Here is a 21,554-nt window from a genome sequence, read left to right as displayed (position 1 = left end):
TTGCCAAACTTCAACTAATGTTTAGAGCTGAATTTTGCCTGTTTTTTAGTAGCAGTTAAATGGAAACTTCTGTGAAAGTAGCAGTGTGGGAATCTTGACACAAACTTTTAGATGAAGTTATGTAGATAATTTTGATTATACAAATCCTTACTTTGAAATAATTTGATTTCACCTCATATAATTTAGTTTGTGGCTTGTTGGGTTTAATTGTTTAATTTTATATTGAAGCAAGCCTTTACTGGTACTCTTCAATTCAAAGGACTTCAAAATAATGCCTAAGAAATGATTGCATGGATATGCTTTACATATATTCACATCTGAGTAGTATATGGAGATTCCTGGAGTTCAGTCTTTTTGTTTGTATATAAATTCTGGAGACCATAAGTGACTCTTGATTCTAAAATCTGTAATTACCTGGCAAGTCTTTGATAGTAGATGAAAAAACACCTGTGAGTAACCGATGCCATGCATGACCAGTCAATCAAATGTTTAGAGGTTTGATCAGCACAAAGAAATTTCGGTACATTTATGGGAAGCTAGATGGAGGCAAATACCTATTTTACTATAAACTTACTTGTGCTGTCTTAATCCTAACCAGAATGCTTGCAAAACCATCATACTGAAAATGAGGAGGGAAGATGTTGAGCTTCTCTAAGAGTGCTGACTGGGAGATGCTGCTTTCTCAACCCAGAGAAGTGATAAGTGCATAGGATACAAAATGCTGAAGTTAGAAGAGTTTGTTCAGTGAAGAAAAACTACTTTCCTACTACTTGGGTTCTCAATACCTGACTCACACAAGAATCAGCTCTCTTCTGATTCTGAAGTCATACCCAGAAATTCAAAACAAATACTGTAGACATGGTGTCCACAGTAAGCAGGTGGCCACTACCTGTTTTGAATGTTACCTCATGATTTTACCATTCTTTAACCCTGTATGTGAGCAGTCAGAGCTCTGGCAAAAGAAGGATGCCTGAAGTTAAACAAGGCAATGGTTTGAGGTGGGGAGCAGGAAGCATTTCCCTCCATCCTTTAGTTTTCTTTGCTGGATTGTTTCTCTTTGATACTCCTTTTTGGTCCTTAGTGCAGGCAATATTTACCTTCAGTGAAGAAACTGTCAGTAGTGGAATCTGAGAGTAACATCTTTTGGCTTCTCTCCTTGGTTAGGAATTTGAGCCCCATCTGGTTTAGGGTTATTTACTGTACTCTCAACATCTGGAACAGAGTTCTGTAATTAATGTCATCATGAATGTGACAGTATTTTGGGACTATTGAATAAAAATACTGAAGCATTTTCCTCAAGATCAGTTACTTGGTCAGCATCTGCTTGTTTCCACCTCCCCTATTCTGCCATAAAATTCATAGTAAAATATTAGGTCTTGGCCATTTTCTTTAAGGTGTTAGGTGGCTTCAGTTTAATGTTTGAGTTTTAGGTGTTAAAGATTGTAGTTGACAGATTTCCTGACCATAAATCTTAGCCAACAGCATCTTTAGGATGTCCAGTGAATTCTTGCAGCTGTAGAAGACTATTGCATACCTCTACAATTTGTAGGCCAAAGTGCATTCTGAAGTTTTCTTTCCTCACTATGAAGATGAATTGGGAAATGTGTTGATTTTGAATTTAAGAAAACCAGAACAAGACAATTAATTCGATCCCAGAACAAGACAATTAATTCAATCAGAATAAAATAATTGCAGTGTAACACTTTTCTTTTTAGGATGGGAAAATGAGAAAGCAAAAAAAAAGCAAGGTACGTTCCACAGGGGTTTTTTTGTGAATAGGTTCAGTATATCTGTACATGATCTGCATGCTGTGATCATGAGGGTGATAAAAAAAAAAAAAAAAAAAAGAACAAAATGTTCAGAAAAGGCCAGAAATACAAGTTACCAAACATGAAGGAAAAAGGTTTCATGGTTTCAAAAGCCACTCAAGGCTTCTGAAAAGTAAGAGCAATGGAGCTTCATGTATTTGAAATCCTGTGTATGCAAGCTTAAGAGACGTAATACTTTTATTTAGGATCCAGGACCTGGCGGCAATAACTATACAATCCAGAATGGTTTTAGATGAAAAAAGTTAAATTTTGTGCCTATGTGTAATGCCGTATGTATACTTAAGACCTAGTTTATTTTGACAGTCATCTAGTCAACTAGTTGTCATTCACCTGCAGATTTTCTGTGTGAAAGAGATCTGTTCTGTCCTTCTACAGGTAACATTTCCCTTCTTTTTTTTTTAGTTTTCCCAATATTTTTGATGTATTTTTGATATACTGAACCTCCAGCACATGCATGTGGGCTGCTTTTCTGAGATCACTGCAACTGAGCAAGCAAAGTGAAATCTCTGTATTGAGTCAAGAGAAACAGAGATAATTTTTAAATGAGGTGTTATTTTGGCTTCAGGCCACTTCAGTCCAGTGGTATTGATGAAGTGGCTGCTTTCTATGTGTTCTGGGCCATCACAATTTTTTTGTGCTGAAGCTTGGTTCATTCTTTGTAAGCTGCTCAAATTTCTCTTTGTCACTGTGTCACAGATGCAGATATTTGTGAAGTGACTAAATCCTGTGCTACTGGGTGCCAAATTTATGTTCATGCTTGGGGTACAGGTTAACATTGTCTCAGCTGTCTGATGTTAGAAAGGGAATCAGATTAATTTTCCAGCTATTTCAAGTGAAGGCAAAAGTTACTGTTGCAGAGCATGCACTGTATTGAGACACTGCATCTGTTGTAGTGTTGGAATTCACAGAATTAGTTTTAAAAACTCAAAAACTGTAAAATTTAGTAGGTAGTAAAACATTTCTAATGAAGTATTGAACTAGACATTAAATTACTTTAAGGGGTATAACCTCAAGAACCTCTCTCAAGTCTCACCTCCTGTCTGGTTTTGTACTTTTGGCATTGAAATATCTCAAATTTTGTCATGGTGAGGATAAGTGATTTTTCTGGATGACCATGCCAAAGTGTTTTCCAAATACAGAGCTATTATGCCTCAAGTACTTTTTGTAAGTATGCTGGCCCTTCAGAAATTTTGTGTGATTCCTGTTGTAGGCATTGTTCATGAGGATATTGCTGGAAGCTATTGAAATTATATTTGGTACTTGCAGGTTGTTTATTCCAGCAATGTAGTTTAGTGAAATATTATTTTCAGCTAAATTCCGCATCATCAATTGTGAGACTGAACTTGAATGATGTATTTAAATACAGAAATTAGGCATTAAATATATAAGGTGTATTTTAATAAAAAATAAGTCTCTTTCTAACAAAGCAAGGAAATGGCAGTGCTCTCTGATTTTTGGACTTCAGTGAGCTTTCCATTTTTCAAAACTGAAGTTTTAGTACAAGACACTCACTATTGGAACTTCTTAAAAAACATCACTTTTTGAAAATGTTCTTTAAAAAAAAAAGTCTTGCATTGATATACTGCCTGCTTCTTATCTTAACAAAATCAATAGCCATAAAACTGTGATTACGTAGGAGGAATGTTGAGGGACAGGCACGGCAGTTACGGTTATATTCCTGCTATCTACAGTGAAGGAATTTGATGGAACTGATAAGCAAATTAGTTGCAGAATTCTTATGACGGAAATTAAGAGTTACTTAAGTTCTCAAATATACTAGAGAGAAATTCCCAGTCAAGGCTTTCTTAGCCTGACATTAAAATAACTGCAGAAAATCAGAGCAAAGCCACCACTGCTCTGAGATATGTGACATAGTGTCCTCTAAAACAGTGTTGCGGGTCCAGAAGGGTATATTAGAGCTCTCTGAAAGCAGGAGTTTGATTTTTTTTTTCTTTAATTAGGTAAGAAAAAGTCACGGTTTTATAAACAGAGTACATATTCTGCATTTGGGACAATTTTCAATCAGCTCATTGCAGCTATATTGCTTGAAAATACTATTAAAATGTTCAACAAAGTTAGAAGCAAGTGAAAACATAATCCTGTTACTGGTGACTGGGTCCAAATGTCAAGATCCAGCAACTAAAAATAGGTATGATACAGAGAGATAAATGGGAAAACCTGTTTTTTTGGTGTGTGGTTTTTTTTTTGTGTGGTTTTTTTTGGTTTTTTGTTTTTTTTTTTTTTTTTGGTTCTTTTTGTTGCTCACCTGCCCTTGCGTTTTCATTTTCACTTTTTCATTGGACATACAAATGCACATTACTCCCATGCTCAAAATGGAGAAGTCTGCATGTAATATCATAAAATGAACAGACAAAATATTAAAACAAACATTTTAAATACTGTCCTATAAAGTCCAGAAAAATGCTTTCTGTAGATAATATATATCATTTGAAATATTTCAACACTTTTAATATTGGTAATTATAATGGCAATATTTATTTCTTGAAGACTTTCCATATTATCCTTTGCCGCCAATGTTAGAATCACATGCATAGATGTATCATAGTGATTTTATAGGCTTATGTCCATCAATTCCTACTTCTCATACCACAGTTTTTTATGGAAATAGGGTCAGTTATAGCACCATTCTCCACCAATAAATTAATTCAGTTCCAAAAGGTTCTATCAGTTTATCACTTTAGGATGGGGCTAGGGAGAGAATATTGGCCTAATTTTCACCTCTTTCAAGCTCCTCAGTTTCCATGTAGCTCAATATGATGCTATTCTTGACACTCAAACTAGGTTTCTTGTTGTGGTCAGTCTTGTGTACAGTGTTGATTATCTTTATTAAAGGCATGAGCTGTTCTGAGGTGAGGGTTATCAAATTAATTTTCTTTTTATGTGTTACCCTGTTTTTCTTGACTTCTGGGTTTATTTACCTGTTCCAGGTTTGGTTTGTATTATAAAATTCTGTTGATGTCAGCCTGTTGGATATATTGGCAAGATGTCATTTCTTGATTGTTACATCAATATTTGGTGCTTTCTGCTTAGTTGGCATCTCCCTTGTTTAGGCATTAGCTTGGGGTGGTGGGGGGGTATGTGTGTATAGCTTTTTGGGATTATTTTGCTTGTTTGCTGTTTAAAGAAAAGCCAGCAGAACCTGTAGTGCTACATTTGTTGTTTCATTTGTCAGGAATTTAAAGATTTTGAAATAACAATCATCTGGTCCTATTGATTTGAGTATTTGTCTTCATACTTCAGTGTCTCTTCCACATTTATTTGATGCTTCTGGCTGATAGGACTGTATCTAAGGCTCACAAAGACTTCTCATCCTAACTCTGCACCACATGGAAGTATTTTTCTCAGCAACGTTAAAATGTGAAACATTTTGCTGTGTTTTACTGTGAGATCTGAGATAAAAATATAATCTGTTGTTAATAGTTAATGGCAAGAATCACCTATAGTACTGCTTAAATCATATGAGGGAAGATAGAAAAACACTCTGATGACAGAGTTGCATTATTTGAGTCTGTGATTTCAGCCTTTTCTTGGCATCTCTCCTTGAATTGTCCTAGCTCTTGAAGTGTCATCTGGGTTCACATCCATTTGGTTAAGTTTTACTTTTAAATATCTTCTGTGTTTAATCCTAGTATTGAAGTTAATTTGCACTATCATCTCTGTTGCAACAAATGGTATCAAATTCTCTCAGTTGTTGAGTTTCTTCTTTTAGTGATTGCAGGGGGATTTTTAAATACTGAGTATTTTTCCCTGGCCTCGTTACAAGCCAAGGGTTGTTAAATGTTACTGCTTTGGAGCCCTATGAATAAGTTGGTGTAAGAACAGTAAAAACAAATGCAACATGTACACGCCTTCCCCCTGCCGTGACTGGCTTGGAGGTTTATGCTTGTCCTGCCAACTGCAGCAATCCTTTTCTAGATCTGCCTGCTTCTTCCTGTCTGCAACTGCTGATTTGAGTCTTTTCTCAATCTATACTAATTACCCTGTCCTCTCTTGGTGTTTATATACCTCTCCCTGCCATGTTGCTGGAGTCATCAGTATGTTTCAGCAGTAGGTGGGCTTCCTGATCCAACAAACCATTTTCCTAAATCCTGCGGATGGGAACAGCAAAAGTTAATATTCCTGTCTGAGGCATAGCTCTTGCACAAAAGCCACTGCTGAGTCACATAAGGGCAAGCTACCATGCTGATTTCGTCTTTGGAAACAGGCCACATGTAAGCTGCATGTGAGATGTGGGCAGTTGTGTGAACAGCCCTTTGGCAGCCTTGCATGTATGTTTCAATGCAGTTGAAAGGCTGACAGTCTCACAAGAAGCTGCAGGTATTGTTCATCTCTCCTCGTTTCAGCCTCTAGTCATTCTGAGCTTCTTTCATGGTGGTGCAGAGTTCCAGGTAAAACAGAGCCGACATCTGTAGATGTCACAGACACCAGTGCTTGAACTCAGGGTCTGCGTATTTCTCTGCAGTGGGTGAAAGGGTAACCCAGAATTACCCTTTCTGGTAACTGACTGGCTTGCACACTGCGTGGTTGATACAATCAGATGAACACCTTCCAGAAAGATTTAAATTTATGATTTTCAGTATGTTCATAACATGCTGAGAGTGACTTTAGCAGTCCTCATTTAGCTGTTCTCACTAGTTTGAATGAAGGCATTTGCATTTCTTCAGTGTTATAATCGGATTATTTCAACTTACTTATTTGCAGAACCTGGGAGAGTAAAATTTTGCTCTGGTAATTAGAAATTCAGGTTGCTGTGGTAAAAATAGCAATAATGTAAATTTCTAGAATAGTTATAGTACTTTATTTTTCAAGGTAACAAAAGTACCAGTATGTGACAAATTAATGGAGATGCATTCAATCAAAAGTGATGCAGAATGAATTTAATTATAAATGTGCATAGCTGTATTCTGTTTACATGTACTAGAATTAGTGTTTAAATTGACTGCTTAATTGTTTGGAAAGGAATGGATGATTTTACATTAATATTATTAAAGTATATTTTTCTGTCTCTTGCTTTTTGCACTGAGTACAGTAACAGATTCTTGTTGTGAAAGCTGCTAAGTCTGTATGCTTTTTATATAAAATATTAGTGTTCTAGATAGTTTCAACTGTACAGCCAGACATCAGTTAGACACTACTGCTGTAATCTGAAAAAGTAGTGCGTAGTAAGTTCCTGTTACAGTTTGATCACATTTTTCTGGAATAAAAATTGTTCTAGCGTGATAATGAGTGGTTTCCAGTTTGGACATTAAAAACCTTAAATTATTTTGACTTTAGCCTTTTGTATCTGTAGATGTTATATATCTATTTATTTTAGGTTTTCAGTTTCATTAGCAGATGATTTTAGCAGATCAATTTCTAGCTGCATCCAGGACTCCAGGTGAGGCTACCCCAGAGCAGAGCAGGACAATCCCTTCCCTTGACCAGCTGGTGATGCTGTGCGTGATGCACCTCAGGGCACAGTGACAAATGGGCCCTGTAACAGGCAGACCTGAGTTGTCAATAGAAGAATGGTTTTGTGCCTTCAGCTAGGGCTTTGAAACATAGTTTAAGAATATTTTTAAGGAAATAGACCAATAGATACAGTTGTTGTTTTTCTGAGTTATAGATGTAAAGTTCTTTTCTGGTTGTTGTATAGGGTTTTTCTTCTCCTCTCATCTCCTCTTTTTTGTCTTTGTGGCAAATTGTATTATACTTGTACATTTCTAGAAATGGAGGAGGATTTTTAAGTAATGTACTGTAGGAGGATGCTGTCAAACATTTATTTTAATTCGTAAGATCTGAATTTAAAAACATATTTTAAAACTCAGGAAGGAGAGAAAGGTGAAACACAGCACTTTCATGTTGAAAGCAGAGACATGCTTAATAATGGAGAAGCAACCCTAGGATCATTTGAATGATACCATAACAAAAAAACTCTGGTTAGAATAAGAGGTGTATTTATTAACTGTGTGAGCTAATTCTTTTGTGGTTTCCTATCAAGATTTATCATTCTGTGTTCTCTCTTGTATTTCTTCATTGTGTGCACTGTGTATCCTGTGTCTGTAGTGGGCATTCCAAATCCTATTGGTATACAGTGTGGCTATCCTTCACAGTTTTAACTCTGAGGATGCTCAAGTGACATGGAGGAATGGAACACAAAGACCAATTTCAATAAGGTCATTCTAAGAGTCTCTAGCACATCTGCCTGTTTCGTGCTGACAATCCTAGAAGTCATTCTCATCCTTTAACTAACATTATTCCAAAAGTTAAATCTGCAACTATTTAGTTCTTCAGACTGAATTCTTACTTTCAGTTTTGCCAAATCATTATGTTGAGAAGTTTCAATTAACTGGGGTTGTATAATAATTAAAAATAAACTATTCTGGTGGCATTTCATAGGAATTAGTAGTTCTTAGCTGTGCTAGAAGAAACAAGGAAACCATGTGGTTAATTTTTACATGATGTTAGGCTAAAGATGCAGCTCCAAATATGCAGAAAGATCTGTAGTGTTAAGACTTATTTTACATCAGGGATTAAATTATCCGGTATCTAGTTTGTTTAAACTAGATAAAAAGATTGTGCATATGTAAAGTACTTTGTGAGGCCTGTGCCACGATAGCACAGAGTATTAAGAGTGGCCTCTCCTCCTCTAGTCCTGGCACAGCTCTAAAGCAGCTGCCTTGTACCGGAGCCATGTGTTAGGCCAGATGGCTTACAGCCCCTTGCACCATTCATACTGAGGTGAGTCCTCATTTGGAATTGCAGTGGGACTGCTTTGAGGAAGAGATGGTGCCATCTCCAACCTCATCTGTGCACAGCAGTTTCTGTGCTGTACCTCAGTCAAGATTGACAAAATAAGCAGAACTGCAACGTGGTTTTCAGTGTCTTAATCTAAACTATCAGTAAACCTCTAAGTATCAGATTAGCACTTCACTTTTTCTAATATTTGTTACAACAAAAAGATTCAAGTACTAATTGTGATTATGCAGCAGAACATGTATGGATAGCACTGCATCCTTTTAAAAAGTCTTGTTTAGTAATAAGAAATAAAAGCAGAAACTCAATTTTTTCTTCTGGTGTTTTTCAGATGGTGGTAAAAACCTTCATGGATATGGACCAGGACTCAGAAGATGAAAAGCAGCAGTATCTCCCATTAGCCTTGCACCTTGCATCTGAATTCTTCCTCAGGAATCCCAATAAAGATGTGCGCCTCCTTGTAGCATGTTGCTTGGCTGATATCTTTCGTATCTATGCTCCTGAAGCTCCATATACTTCTCATGACAAACTTAAGGTAAAAATGCTTCATAAAATAAAGGCTTTTCTCCTACCTTATTCTTACTGAAGAGAATAGAAACTGCCCCCTCCCCAAAAAAAACCCCAAACCAGTCATCCTTCCCCGAACAGAAAACCCCAGAAACCAACAGAAAAATGTTTTTATTCCCATGTATACTGATTCTTAGTTTTATTAAAGAGAAGTTGCTTCAATCCTGTAAGTCAGTGTAATACTTCAGGGCCAGAGATGTGTAAAGGAATGCTAGATAGCCAGTATCTCTGTTGGTGATAGCTTTCTGTCAGTGCCTAAAAAAGAAAATTTAATGGTCTCATGTTACGAGTTTGAAAATGTGGATAGATGTCGCTACTAAAGGATTGCATTTTCACTTTCTGCTGAATCAAACTTTTAAATTTTGTTTTTTTGACAGGACATATTCTTGTTTATTACAAGACAATTAAAAGGCTTGGAGGACACGAAGAGCCCTCAATTTAACAGATACTTTTACTTGTTAGAGGTAACACAATAGTTGTAATTTTCAGTAGATGGTATTAGCTCTCTAAGCTGAAGAAGTGTAATCAGTTGTTCTCCTGATGTGCCAGTATGCCTGGCAAATTTATTTCATTCTGTAAATCACACCAGTCTCATTAAAGTTAAGTGAGTTGCTTCTTTTAGTACTTAAAATTATGTTTGAGTTTAGTAAGTTTGTCAGTCTGCAGTTGAGGACATGTTAAAACAATTGGTATTTATTAAAATTTAGCCTTTATCTTGCAATTCCATAAATTGGGGGGTTTTTTATCAAGAAAAAAAATTTCAAATGCTGATTAAAATGAAAATGTGCCTATGTTGGTGATAGAAGGAATGTAATATTTTTGCTTTAAAAACATTGCGAAACCATACTGTTGAGAAGAACTGAGTGGTGGAGTTCAGTTCTTTGCATTTAGAAATAGTATCTCATTTGTAAACAAGATATTTGATGTTTAAAACATGATGTTTAAAATTGTATTGTTTCATAGCATGAATTAAAAATAAGGTCTTATTAAATTAACAAGTTCTTTCAGTGAGCTTTTATACTTAAGAAATCAGATCATTCTGTATTTAGCTTTTTCTGGATATATCTTGCAAAGCCCTTCTGTGTAACAAGCTCATTATATGCAAAGCAAATATCCAGTCTCTTTCCCCAAAGCATTTATATCTACTGTATATTATTTTTCCTTAAACAGAAAAACCCCATAGCCAACATAATTATATTTATGTTACTTAATGTGAAATTGTACTAGCCTAAATATCCTAATTTTTGTTTTAGAATTTAGCTTGGGTCAAATCTTACAACATCTGCTTTGAGTTGGAAGATTGCAATGAAATTTTTATTCAGCTTTTTAGGACTCTTTTTTCAGTTATCAAGTAAGTTGAATCACTTCCATTAATATTAACTGTCAAAATATCATCAGGTTTGGGGGTAGACTGAATCATTGCATAGTTGACAGATAAATATGTCTGAACAGAAGTCTTTCTCTAAATGAGGTGCTACAGGGAAAGCAAATTAATGTGAACTACTGACACTATGGAGAGGTGTGTGTCTGAAAGTAGATGTGTTTTAGAATTTGTTGTCCATGTTATTGCAGTATACTTCATTGTGATTAATTTATCTACATTTTTGTATTGGTTGTTATTGTCCTTTTTTATTTTGATTCTCTTAAAGCAGAGTTAGGTTGTTGTGTGAACCTTTCTGTAAGAGAGGAAAGACACATAAAATAGTTTTGAGATGTGGAGAGTGTAAGGGAGAGAAAACTGGACAACATTAGATGTTGTTTCTTGATTGTACTGTTAGAATTTGTCAGAGTCTGAGAATTTAATATTGATAGTATTCTTTATTATTTTAGTAATAGCCACAACCAGAAGGTACAAATGCATATGCTGGACTTGATGAGTTCTATCATCATGGAAGGCGATGGAGTAACTCAGGAGCTGCTGGACTCAATTTTGATTAACCTCATTCCTGCACACAAGGTATGCTGAGTAAAATATTATTGTAGTATACTGTTATAATAATAATTGTTACTGCCTTTTGAATGTTGTTTATCTCTTTATACACTTTAGCTATTGTGACTGTTTTATTTTCTCACATTCATTTGGGAATTACCTGGTGGTGTTGATTAGCTGTGTCTAGATCATACGATACCAAGAGATTATGCCACCTCAGGATCTCTGTACTGAAACATAAATGAAGTGTTTTCAAGCAAATGTAAGATAACATTGTATCTTGAGGAGCGTAGGTGGTTGGTTGTTTCTCTTTTGGCTTATGTTGGGTTTTTTTTAGTAGAGAAGATAGTAAATATTTTTTAATTTAGAAAAAGGGGGCAGTGGGGATGAAATATTCCCAAGACTTCTGTGGTGTCTTGCTGTTCTGCCCAGCTTGCCAGTCAGCACCTTCCTAGTTGTGATTTCCACTCCTTCCATTGTCTTTCTCCATTTAATTCACTTATAAGGAACAAAGTGTCACAGAACACACACACTCTCCCCTTTCTAGAGGAATTTTATTCCTTGAAGAGAGGATCACTGGGTCTGCACTTGAGCTTTTAAAATACCTTCACTGTTATGCCTTAATAAATTTAAAAAGAGAATAAATAAATTTTTAGCTGTGAAATAAGGGAAAATGAGGTGCAGGCTGGTGATGCCTTACACTGATCAAGAAAATTCCCTTGCTAAAACGCTTGTATTTACCAGAAATAGTATAAAGTTTCAGTTACTAGTTATAGTAGATGAACTGTTCTCTGATTATCAAGTATGTGTTTCTGTTTGTTTATTTGTTAATTTAAAATTACAATTTAAATTACAAAAATTATGGCAGATCCATCCATGACTACATAATTAAATGAGTATATAAAAGCAGGGATTATTCATTTGGTTGCATAAAGAGGGGAGAGTTCATGGAAATGTGTAGCATGGGATTGAGTAAACTGTGGCCATTGTCATTTACCTGTGAAATCTCATCAGGCTTATAAAAGTATATATAGTCTGCGATGAATTTGCATTCCTTCTGCCATAATCATGAGACAGGAATACCATTCTGTCAAATAATTTTTATTTACAGCAGTGAGATAATGTCTTAATGAAACTGCTAACATAGAGGCCTCTTACAACTAGAGTCCTTGTGAAAATTTAATTCTTTGTAAGTTGCTTCTAATGAATGATAAGCAGCAGATATGAGGAATGAAAGCAGAGAGTGGTGATCTGAGGTGATGCTATTAACAATGGTGGACATTGCTCTGAGGTAGAATGTCCCAGTAAACCCTTGTACAACTTAACAGTGTTTTGTGACTACTTGATTTAGACAAAGTAAAAGTGATTGTGATCCTTTAGCATTAACATTGTTACAGTTCTGCCTGATGAAGAAAATTGTCAAGCAAGGCTCTGATAGAGGGAGATAAATTGTAAATATTGGGCTGTGATGCATATTTAGTATCACTTAGAGGACTGGTGCCACGCTTACCAGCCCTTGGTCATGACTGAGCAAATAATATCCTGTAGTAGTCAGTGCTCAGTATTGTAATTTGTTCAGTATGTCAGTCTGTGTTACTTTGTTTCCTGTAATAGGACTTAAAGGACTGCTTTACCATGATAGCTTTAAAAAAAAAACAACCAGAAAGTTCCTTTGTCTGATCTGCCTAGCAGAGTTTGACTGTTACAACTGTTCTTCTTTCATGAACAAATCTCAAAAGAAAATTATGTGATTATATTGCCTGTCTTTAGATATGTAAATCAGAAGTGCTGTAGCCTTAAGAGCACAGTTGATTTTCTTCTAGAATGCATACAATAGCAATACTTTTGGGTCTGTGCAAAGCAAATGCCAGTCATTCTCTGCTATGACATAAGAAAAATACCAGTCTGGCAAGACTTGAAGGAAGTTTGTAAAGAAGCTGAAGTAATGTGTTTTGAATAATGCACTCTGGTTTGTTTGGTTTTTTAATTAAACATGATACAGAGTCTACATCCAAATCTAGATTATATTAATTTGTACATCTATTCTTAGTAAAGTGATGGTGTGGTGTACATTGTTCTCTGTGTGTGCTAATGTGACTCTCATCTCATAAATCTAGGTTTTCGATAGCAGTAACCTGTCACATTTTGCTCACATTTCGACCTGTGGCCTCAAACTCTAGCTCTTTTTATTAACTTAAAAAGTAGTGCTATTCAGTGGATATTTATCTTCCCAGTCTTACTTAAGTTATTCCTTAAAAACATTTTCATGTGTTGAAAATCTGCATGTTCTACAGCATGGGCAATTCAGATCCACAAGGTTTCTTTTCTCCTAATAGTTGAAATAGTTGATTATTTGTTTTATCAAGTAATACATTACTTTTTTAGGCTGTTTTGGTGTTTGGTTCTTCAGTATTGTGGTGTTCTGTGTACATGTGTGTATTTGGGTTGTTGGTTTGGTTGTGTGGAAGAAGCTGTATTGAAGATCCGTAGAAAATGTAAAGTTTGAGATTGACAGTCTCTTAGTTTAATACCAGCATACCAGTCGACAAGATTTTAGTCATGGTTGGGTTTGGGGAAAAAGTGTTGGGATATTTTTTGAGAAGAATTCATACAAATCTGTCTGTCTTCTATAGTGAGACATCAGCTTAGTGCTTTGGTGACTGAGGAGATATATGTTTGAGCCTTGGCCACTTGTTTCTCTTTACTATCTGTTGATGAACTGTCCTTGTAATCTCATTAGTTAAAGGAACATGGGAGAGTTCTCAATATAGACTCGCCAAATACCACATTTCCAAGAATCATTCATCCTGTGGCTTTACTTGAGTTTTTTCTGCAGTGGCTTGTAATTTTCAGGGCAATCAGCTCATCCATATCTATTTTTTCCCCTCCAAGCTGAATTAATCCTTAGATGGTATGAGATACTGTGTATGGGATTGTATAGACTTGGACAGTCAAATTTTTCAGATGTGCACTTACATTCTTTTTCTTACTCAAGGGCAGTATAAACAGTGTTCAGATTTGTCATATTACAATCAAATGCTTACTTGGAAAGTTAACTGCTAACTCTGCCCAAGTAAGTGTAGGTGCTTTCTGTAGTCTCACTGTGGGCTGTCTCAGAGCATATGGTAGAGTCTGTGGAGAAGTCAGTGCACAGTTCTACTCTCTAGAAGAGGCTGAACTTGTTACAGAGTGTACCTTTAATGAGTATGTGAGGCGTGAACAAAACCACATTTAAATATTAAATCAATGTATTCTTCAGTGCCAGATTTGGTGCACGTTTATTTTCAGAGTATGGAGGTATGCTGATGTTTATTCAAAGTTTCTTACTGCATGTGAAAACTCTATAAAATTTTATTATATTTTCTTTATTTCAGAACCTTAACAAACAAGCGTTTGATCTTGCAAAAGTCCTGTTGAAAAGGACCGTCCAGACCATTGAACCGTGTATTGCCAATGTATGTAAATTAATTAATCCATATTACCTGCCAGTAACAAGTGTTCTTGTTACTGTCTTGATTTATTGGAGATTTGATGGGCATTTTTATTCTTTTAGATGTTGTTTATAGAAGCTACTACAGTTTTCAGAATAGGATGTTGTTGGCTTGGTTGTTAAGTGTAGGAAGTATTTCAAATAAGTGAAGAGAAAATTAATTTTTATCCATCTCAGTCTAATGTTAAGCCTAAATGTAGGCTATGAAAATAGGTGACCACTAAAAATCCTGTTATAACAAAAGGAATTATTAAGACTTCATATATCCAGCAACCAGCCAGCCTCATTTCATATCCAACTTTAGGATGAAGCATTTCAAGCTACTGGCTCTTTGCTAGATTTCCTTGCCCTCCTAAACTTGCTATGACTTGTAGTCATAACGAGTAGAAGAACTATGCTTTCTACAAGGCTTCCTTCAAATTATAATTTCTTGTTTGATGTGAGTGTTGTATTAATACAGCTACTGCAGTCTTTGAATGTGTTCTGATCCATTCTGTTGCCTTTCCTTGGTGCTGAAGCCAACAGAATTAATAAAATTCAGAGTAGTTTAAAAGGGAATCAGGAAGGTTCGTTAAAAACAAGAAAATTAATCAGTAAGTATTTAAAAGGTTAAGGAGTCTCTCTAAGAGTTACCACATTCCAATTTCCCTGTTTTTTTAAGCTTTGTGATTAGTCATATCTGGAAACAGGATAGTACATAAAGTAACCTTTGAGTCAATTTAACACTACTCTCCTTACTTTCTTTTTCAATCTTGTAATAAATAGCTCTTTTTGCTATTGCATTTGCACTGCTAAAATAATATTAACCCACAGTGTCTAATAGGAAGAATTAAGTTTTAATATACTTTATATAAATCAAAAAATAAATAATTCATAATTTTCACTACTTAAGTTTGTTTCTGTTAGATCACTAATGATCTTGATACATTACCCATCAAATATTGCAAGACATGACATAAAGACATCTGACATTCTTTAAAATTGATTTGAAGCAGAGAACCCTTTTTTTCAGTGTGTGATGATCTTCAGTTGGATTGGGTTTCAATTAAAGAAAAAATTTTTTAAGTACTAATTTTTTTTGGTCGATGTTCTACTAGTTGAATATACATTTTAAGTTAAGAATTATTTTATTACCTGTTAATTTTGCTTGGGAGATACTTACTGAGATTTGATATTATCAAATTGTAATGTATTTAACTATCTTGACAGAATCAATAGAACTGAATTGAGAAGGAAGTTTGTAATTTGCTTGAGCCAAAATTTTAACGGTGAAATGTAATGAAGAAATTGTGCTTTGAGCACCTTCCCTTAGTATAAAACCATTAATGATACTAGTTAAAATAATTTTTAAAAATAATGTTTACATTAATGAAGGAAAATATACTACATAACAATGTTTGTATTTTAGTTTTTTAACCAGGTTCTGGTACTGGGAAAGTCTTCAGTAAGTGACTTATCAGAACATGTGTTTGACTTGATACAAGAGCTTTTTGCCATAGATCCTCACTTACTGCTGTCTGTCATGCCACAGCTGGAATTCAAGCTGAAGGTGGGTTACACTGTAGCTTTGGACAACCACTTAAATTTGTGGGGATATTAAGAGTGCAGAACTGTAGATTTAATAAGTGTTCTACTACGGAGATAAAAATTCTATATTTATTACTTTCTTTTGAAGGTAAATATAATATTAAAGAAGGAATACTAGAAATTTGTATGCAGTTATGTGCTTATTGTGCTTACAAAGATGTATTATGCATGCAAAATATATAATCATTATAATGATTAATTATTGCAGTCTAATGCAAAACCTTTATGTACTTAATCTTTGGGTTACACCCAAAATTTATAAAGTTATTAGGCTGTGGTTGGCTTATTTTATGAAGTGCACATGTTTTAACTTCAGAATTGATTTGCAGAATTTTCTTCTATGAAATAATGTTTTAATAATAGGGGAACTATTTCCTAATATTTTATCAGATTTGTTACTGTCAGCAAATAAGTCAGCTGACTGCTTTTGAATCCTTGAAAATGGTTAATTTATCCTGATTTGGAAGTCTGTGGGGGTTTTAATTAAAAAGCTGTTTGTCTTTCCTAAGATTGTAAGTGGACAAGATAAATGATTCTGTATGTGTGGATGTACATGTAGGCTATGGTTGAAATAAACAAAAATAACCAAGAAATGATTATTTGGTGAAATTACATGTAGCTTTCATTAGTGTACATGTGTTTATAGCATCTTAATTGGTGTTTTTTCAGCACACACAAAATAGTCTTAAAAAAGTTTTAAAACAAATAATTAATTGTTTATATTGTCAAATATATGTTAGAGTGCCATGTAGGGGATGTTTTTATTCCTAAAACAGCAAAGCACAGCCATCTCTTTAGTGTCTGTAATACATTAACTTAATAAGTATTTGTATATTTTTCTTCATATTAATTCAATAATTAAAGGGAATGAGGATTATCAGAAATATATTCATACTGAGTTTTTAACTAACTGTTCAAAAAACAAAGAAAATTATTATTAATGTATTAAGGATAATCATTTACAGTTCCTTTTTCATGTCTTGATTTTTTAGAGCAATGATGGAGAAGAACGTTTGGCTGTTGTTCGACTTCTAGCTAAACTATTTGGCTCCAAAGATTCTGATCTGGCCACACAAAATCGACCTCTTTGGCAGTGTTTTCTTGGGCGGTAAGAGAAATGGGATAGAATTCTGAATTTCTGTTCTTCTTTAATGGTCTTTTTTTCTGTTTTCTTACAATATTGCATTTTCCATTGTCTTTTTAGAGGATATAACTTTGTATTTGAACAAGTTACATTATTAAACCTTCAAAGCAGAAAACTGCATAGAGTTATATTTTAGAAGGATGAAGCCTGAAGGACTGCTGCTATATTGCTATCAGCTATGGGCATATAAGTTAGATAGCACATTATATGCATAGCAGAATTTACACAATAACTATGCATTTTCATATATTGTCTTCCATTTCATACTGTTCAGCTGTATCTGCAACTCTTAACTGTTTTGTTTAGCATTTACCTTTCTAAGTGAAGAGATACTGTCTTTTACTTAAATGTAGAAGTTTGTAATTTTTAAAAAAGTTTTCAAATGACTCCTGTTCGACGCCAGTTTACATTCCTGTAATTCTGTGTGCGCATGTGTGTGTACGTACACGCACAGTTGACGTTGTATGGAGAACTATGTTCAGAAGTCAGTGGGCAAAATCCATTGGGTCAAAATTTTATCCACAAACACCATATTCATTCTTTAAGTTTAGTCCTGCCTGAATTTCATAAGAAATAACAAATGCTGGTATGAGGTACATTATGGAGAAAAATTCAAAACATATTCTCTAATTTTGCCATATAAAAGTATTCTAATAGTTAACATGCTATCGACGCATGTTACTACATAGAGAATAATACTGATTTGCAAAGCTAATTAAAAATTAACATTCATCATCTTCTATCCCTCTAGGTTCAATGATATCCATGTCCCTGTGAGATTAGAGAGTGTGAAATTTGCCAGTCATTGCTTAATGAACCATCCAGACTTAGCAAAAGACCTCACTGGTGAGATGCTCATACTGGGGGTTTAGAATAATATACAAAATGAGCAAGGAACTGTGTAACTATTTTTGTACATAGCAGTGTAATTCCGAAATGTATCAAGTCCAGTGCTTGATGCTGGATGGAAGAGGTATCTGCTGATTGATTTCTGTTGAAGACAAGTGTTAGTTATTAGAAAAAGTCAGAGTGTGTGATTTTGTGTAGGCTTTGTCAGAGTGACTTGTTAAGAAGCTATCCATTGCAGAGTGAATTTTAAAGTAATTTCAACTTCTAAAGAAACCTTAGGTGAGGCAAAGCAAATATTGGTGTAATGTCCTAACTTATTTTCTAAACCAGTCACTGAGTTTCCCACTGCTCTGTTCCAGTGAGTTCAGAAAATACCTTTTTGGTGACCTAAACTATGAAGTTTCTTCTTTCTATACAGTATCGTTTTAACTGGGAGAAGATCTTCAGGCTTATCTGAAAATACTGTTGTTTTTTGATGCAAGCTATTCTACAATTGTCAGTATTTTTGATTTGTTATTTACATTTTTTACTCTTCAGGAATGAGAGTTTCTTCTCTTTTTGTTTCTTCTTATTCCCTCACCCCTCTTTACTTACAATATATTCTAGTCAACTTTATTTCACTTTATTGCTTCTTGCAAATGAGGTTTTCATAAAAGCTGTCACTCTTATATTCCTCTGATACTGAGTTATCTAATTGTTTTATATTTAACATAGAAAACATCAGAGCACATGTTTCCTGTGGGTAGCTCTATATTTAATAAATTATACGGTTGTGATATATGACTGACAATTTATTGATGAAACATTAATAAATCAGAATACATCACACCTATGTAAAAAAGCCAAGCTTTTTGTTGTTTCTGCTCATAACAGAATATTTGAAGGTTAGATCACATGACCCAGAAGAAGCCATTCGACATGATGTTATTGTTACAATTATTACTGCGGGCAAGAGAGATCTCTCTTTAGTCAATGACCAGCTGCTTGGCTTTGTAAGGGAAAGAACGCTGGACAAACGGGTAAGTGTTAATATTGTATTTTCAGCAATTACCTGCTTCTAATACACTTTGGTAAAAGTAAAATAAAAAAACCCCAAAGCCACAGAATCAGAATCTTCAGAGTTGGCTATTAACAAGACTACTTCCAGGAAAAAAAATAATTGTCCTACAAGAACATCTTAATGAAAATTCTGTATTATGGTGGCATCGATCAAGTGTTGTCAAGCAAATAGGGTCATTGACACGTGATAAGCACAGTTACATTGTAAGAACATAAGAATGGTTACACATGTTTAAGCCAAAGGTCAGTATAACCCATTATAATTCTCACTGTGGTCAGTTTTGGCTTTTTGCAATTTGTGATTTAAGGATTTCTTAAGTCTGCTGGCCCATGTTCATAATAACTTTTAACAAAACTTTGTTCTATGTATTTATCAATTTCTTTCTTGAATTCATTTTTACTTTATAAGCCTCCATGGCAAATGCATCAGTAAATTCAAGTTTTATGCATGTTTGGGAAAAGTGACTTCACTTTTTTTCTTTTGAACTTGTCTGATAATTTGACTGGGTATCTCATAGTTCTTGGATTACGTAAAATAATGAATATTCTTTGACTCATATTTAACAAATATGAATACCATATCTTCTCCAGTTCTTTGTTTTCCATTCCAAAGAATCACCTGATTGACTTCCACACAAATTGATTGTTACAGACATCTGATCATTCTTGTCTGGATGTTCTCTATGCTGTTGTAACTGTATCCTGTTGTAAGGTGACCAGACTTAGGAACAATTTACCACTCATCAGAACATTGATTTTGAATGGCATTCACAGTTTGCACCATGTTGTGTACATGCTTGACGATAACTTTTTTCTTATTCTGAAGCATTCTGTCTGTCTCTTCTGCTATTTCTGAGAACTGAGCTGACAGTTTTGGAAAATATTCATGTTAACGTCAGTGTTTCTCTTTAATAACTTTAGATGGTATACTGCCAAATACTGTACATGCAGAGTTAAGGCTGGTGGGAAAATCTGTCCTTAATCTGAATTTCTTCCATTTCATATTGTAACAATTCAATAGCATGACATTTTTCTGCAATTCTTAATTATGATGTTACATCTGACTACCTTAGTAAATTTTATAAACACTGTTCAGTTCATTTTGTAATAATTTTTTATATGTTAAGTGTCAGAGATTCTTTTCTGACTTCTTCTGTAGGTTCCTTTTGTTCCCTTCATTGTGAAAATCAGTCATTTCTTTCCACCCATTTCCCCCTATGTTTTAGTCAATAACTAATTCACAACCAAATTTTTATTTTAAAGCCCTCTGGTATGAGACTTTCTTGGAAGTTTTTGTGATCTTAATGCATTTTACTGATGTACTTCTGGGTTTGCTAAAAGTTATTTTGTCTTGGATAAAACTTCCCACTATATAAAGTTCAATGACACATTTTTGTAACTTATTTTTCAGTAGTGTCAGCTCTTTGTTTTTTCTACTGTTCTATTTCAATCTGTTTGCCCATTCAAAATCAGATGTTCTGATGAGTGGCACATTGTTCCTCTTCAGACCTTTTGGTTTCTTTCATATTTGCTGTCTTCAATCTGTTTATGGAGAGATTGCAATAATAGAATAATTCATGTTCTGTATATAATGTCTAAATTCCTGTAAAAATCAGAGATGGGTTACCACCTGGTCTTCATGATTTTGATTCTGCTTGCTTTATTATTTATTTTTTTTTAATGTCTCTTAATGTTACTTTAAGAAACCTCTTCAGACCTCTGTCCTGGAATAAATCTGTTTGTCTTTCAGCCATACAGAAAGGGTCTGGAAGGCTTCCTGCTTCTGGAAGCTTTGGTGAAGATATGTAGTTAGTATGTTTTTAATAATTTCATTTTGCAACTATTGCCCATGCTTCATCAAAGATTTTCTTTGAACTTGCCAGAGAAAATATACTGTTTCCTGTTTATATTTTTCTGGCTCCATGCTCTTTGGAGGGTGGTGCTTAATAGCAGACTTCTTTGTGCCATGTAGCCATGTTGATTTTTTTTTTCTTTATTACTGTTCTTTTTTGATAGGCTATAGAAAGGATGCCCCCTATGTCATTCTAGTTATTTAATTCAATTATTTTATTTAAAGTTTACATTTTTTAGTTCCCCTTTTAAGTGGGAATCTTACTATAATGGATTTTGAGAAAAGGATGTCATCTTTACATGGAGAAATACAGATTTTGAGTATGTTCACTATTATAAAGCAGCTCTTTGATTGTACTCGCAGCTTGACATTGCATGTTTCTCAGAAGTGATCAAGATCACCTTCCTTCTTTTACAGACTCTAAACATGTCCAAAATGTCATTTATGAGATCTAAAAACTTGTAGTAGAGCCACCACTTCCCACTGGGACT

General features: G+C 34.6%; 1 protein-coding gene across 2 annotated transcripts in view; it reads left to right on the top strand.

Annotated features, from left to right (window-relative positions):
* PDS5A (PDS5 cohesin associated factor A) overlaps positions 1–21,554 on the top strand; it is a 71,360-nt gene that overhangs the window by 14,759 nt on the left and 35,047 nt on the right. For both annotated transcript variants that reach the window (XM_088056347.1, XM_005517762.2), the window contains exons 3-11: positions 8,917–9,120; positions 9,530–9,616; positions 10,406–10,503; positions 10,983–11,109; positions 14,457–14,537; positions 15,981–16,121; positions 17,152–17,267; positions 18,055–18,149; positions 19,026–19,171. In XM_088056347.1, the coding sequence (XP_087912473.1) occupies positions 8,917–9,120; positions 9,530–9,616; positions 10,406–10,503; positions 10,983–11,109; positions 14,457–14,537; positions 15,981–16,121; positions 17,152–17,267; positions 18,055–18,149; positions 19,026–19,171 (1,095 nt within the window). The remainder of the gene's footprint in view (positions 1–8,916; positions 9,121–9,529; positions 9,617–10,405; positions 10,504–10,982; positions 11,110–14,456; positions 14,538–15,980; positions 16,122–17,151; positions 17,268–18,054; positions 18,150–19,025; positions 19,172–21,554) is intronic.

Source organism: Pseudopodoces humilis, chromosome 6, assembly GCF_049639895.1.
Source record: "Pseudopodoces humilis isolate 2021_Gansu_Grassland_sample_001 chromosome 6, ASM4963989v1, whole genome shotgun sequence".
In the NCBI taxonomy this organism is placed as follows: domain Eukaryota; kingdom Metazoa; phylum Chordata; class Aves; order Passeriformes; family Paridae; genus Pseudopodoces; species Pseudopodoces humilis.
This window is presented reverse-complemented; position numbering and strand designations above follow the sequence as displayed.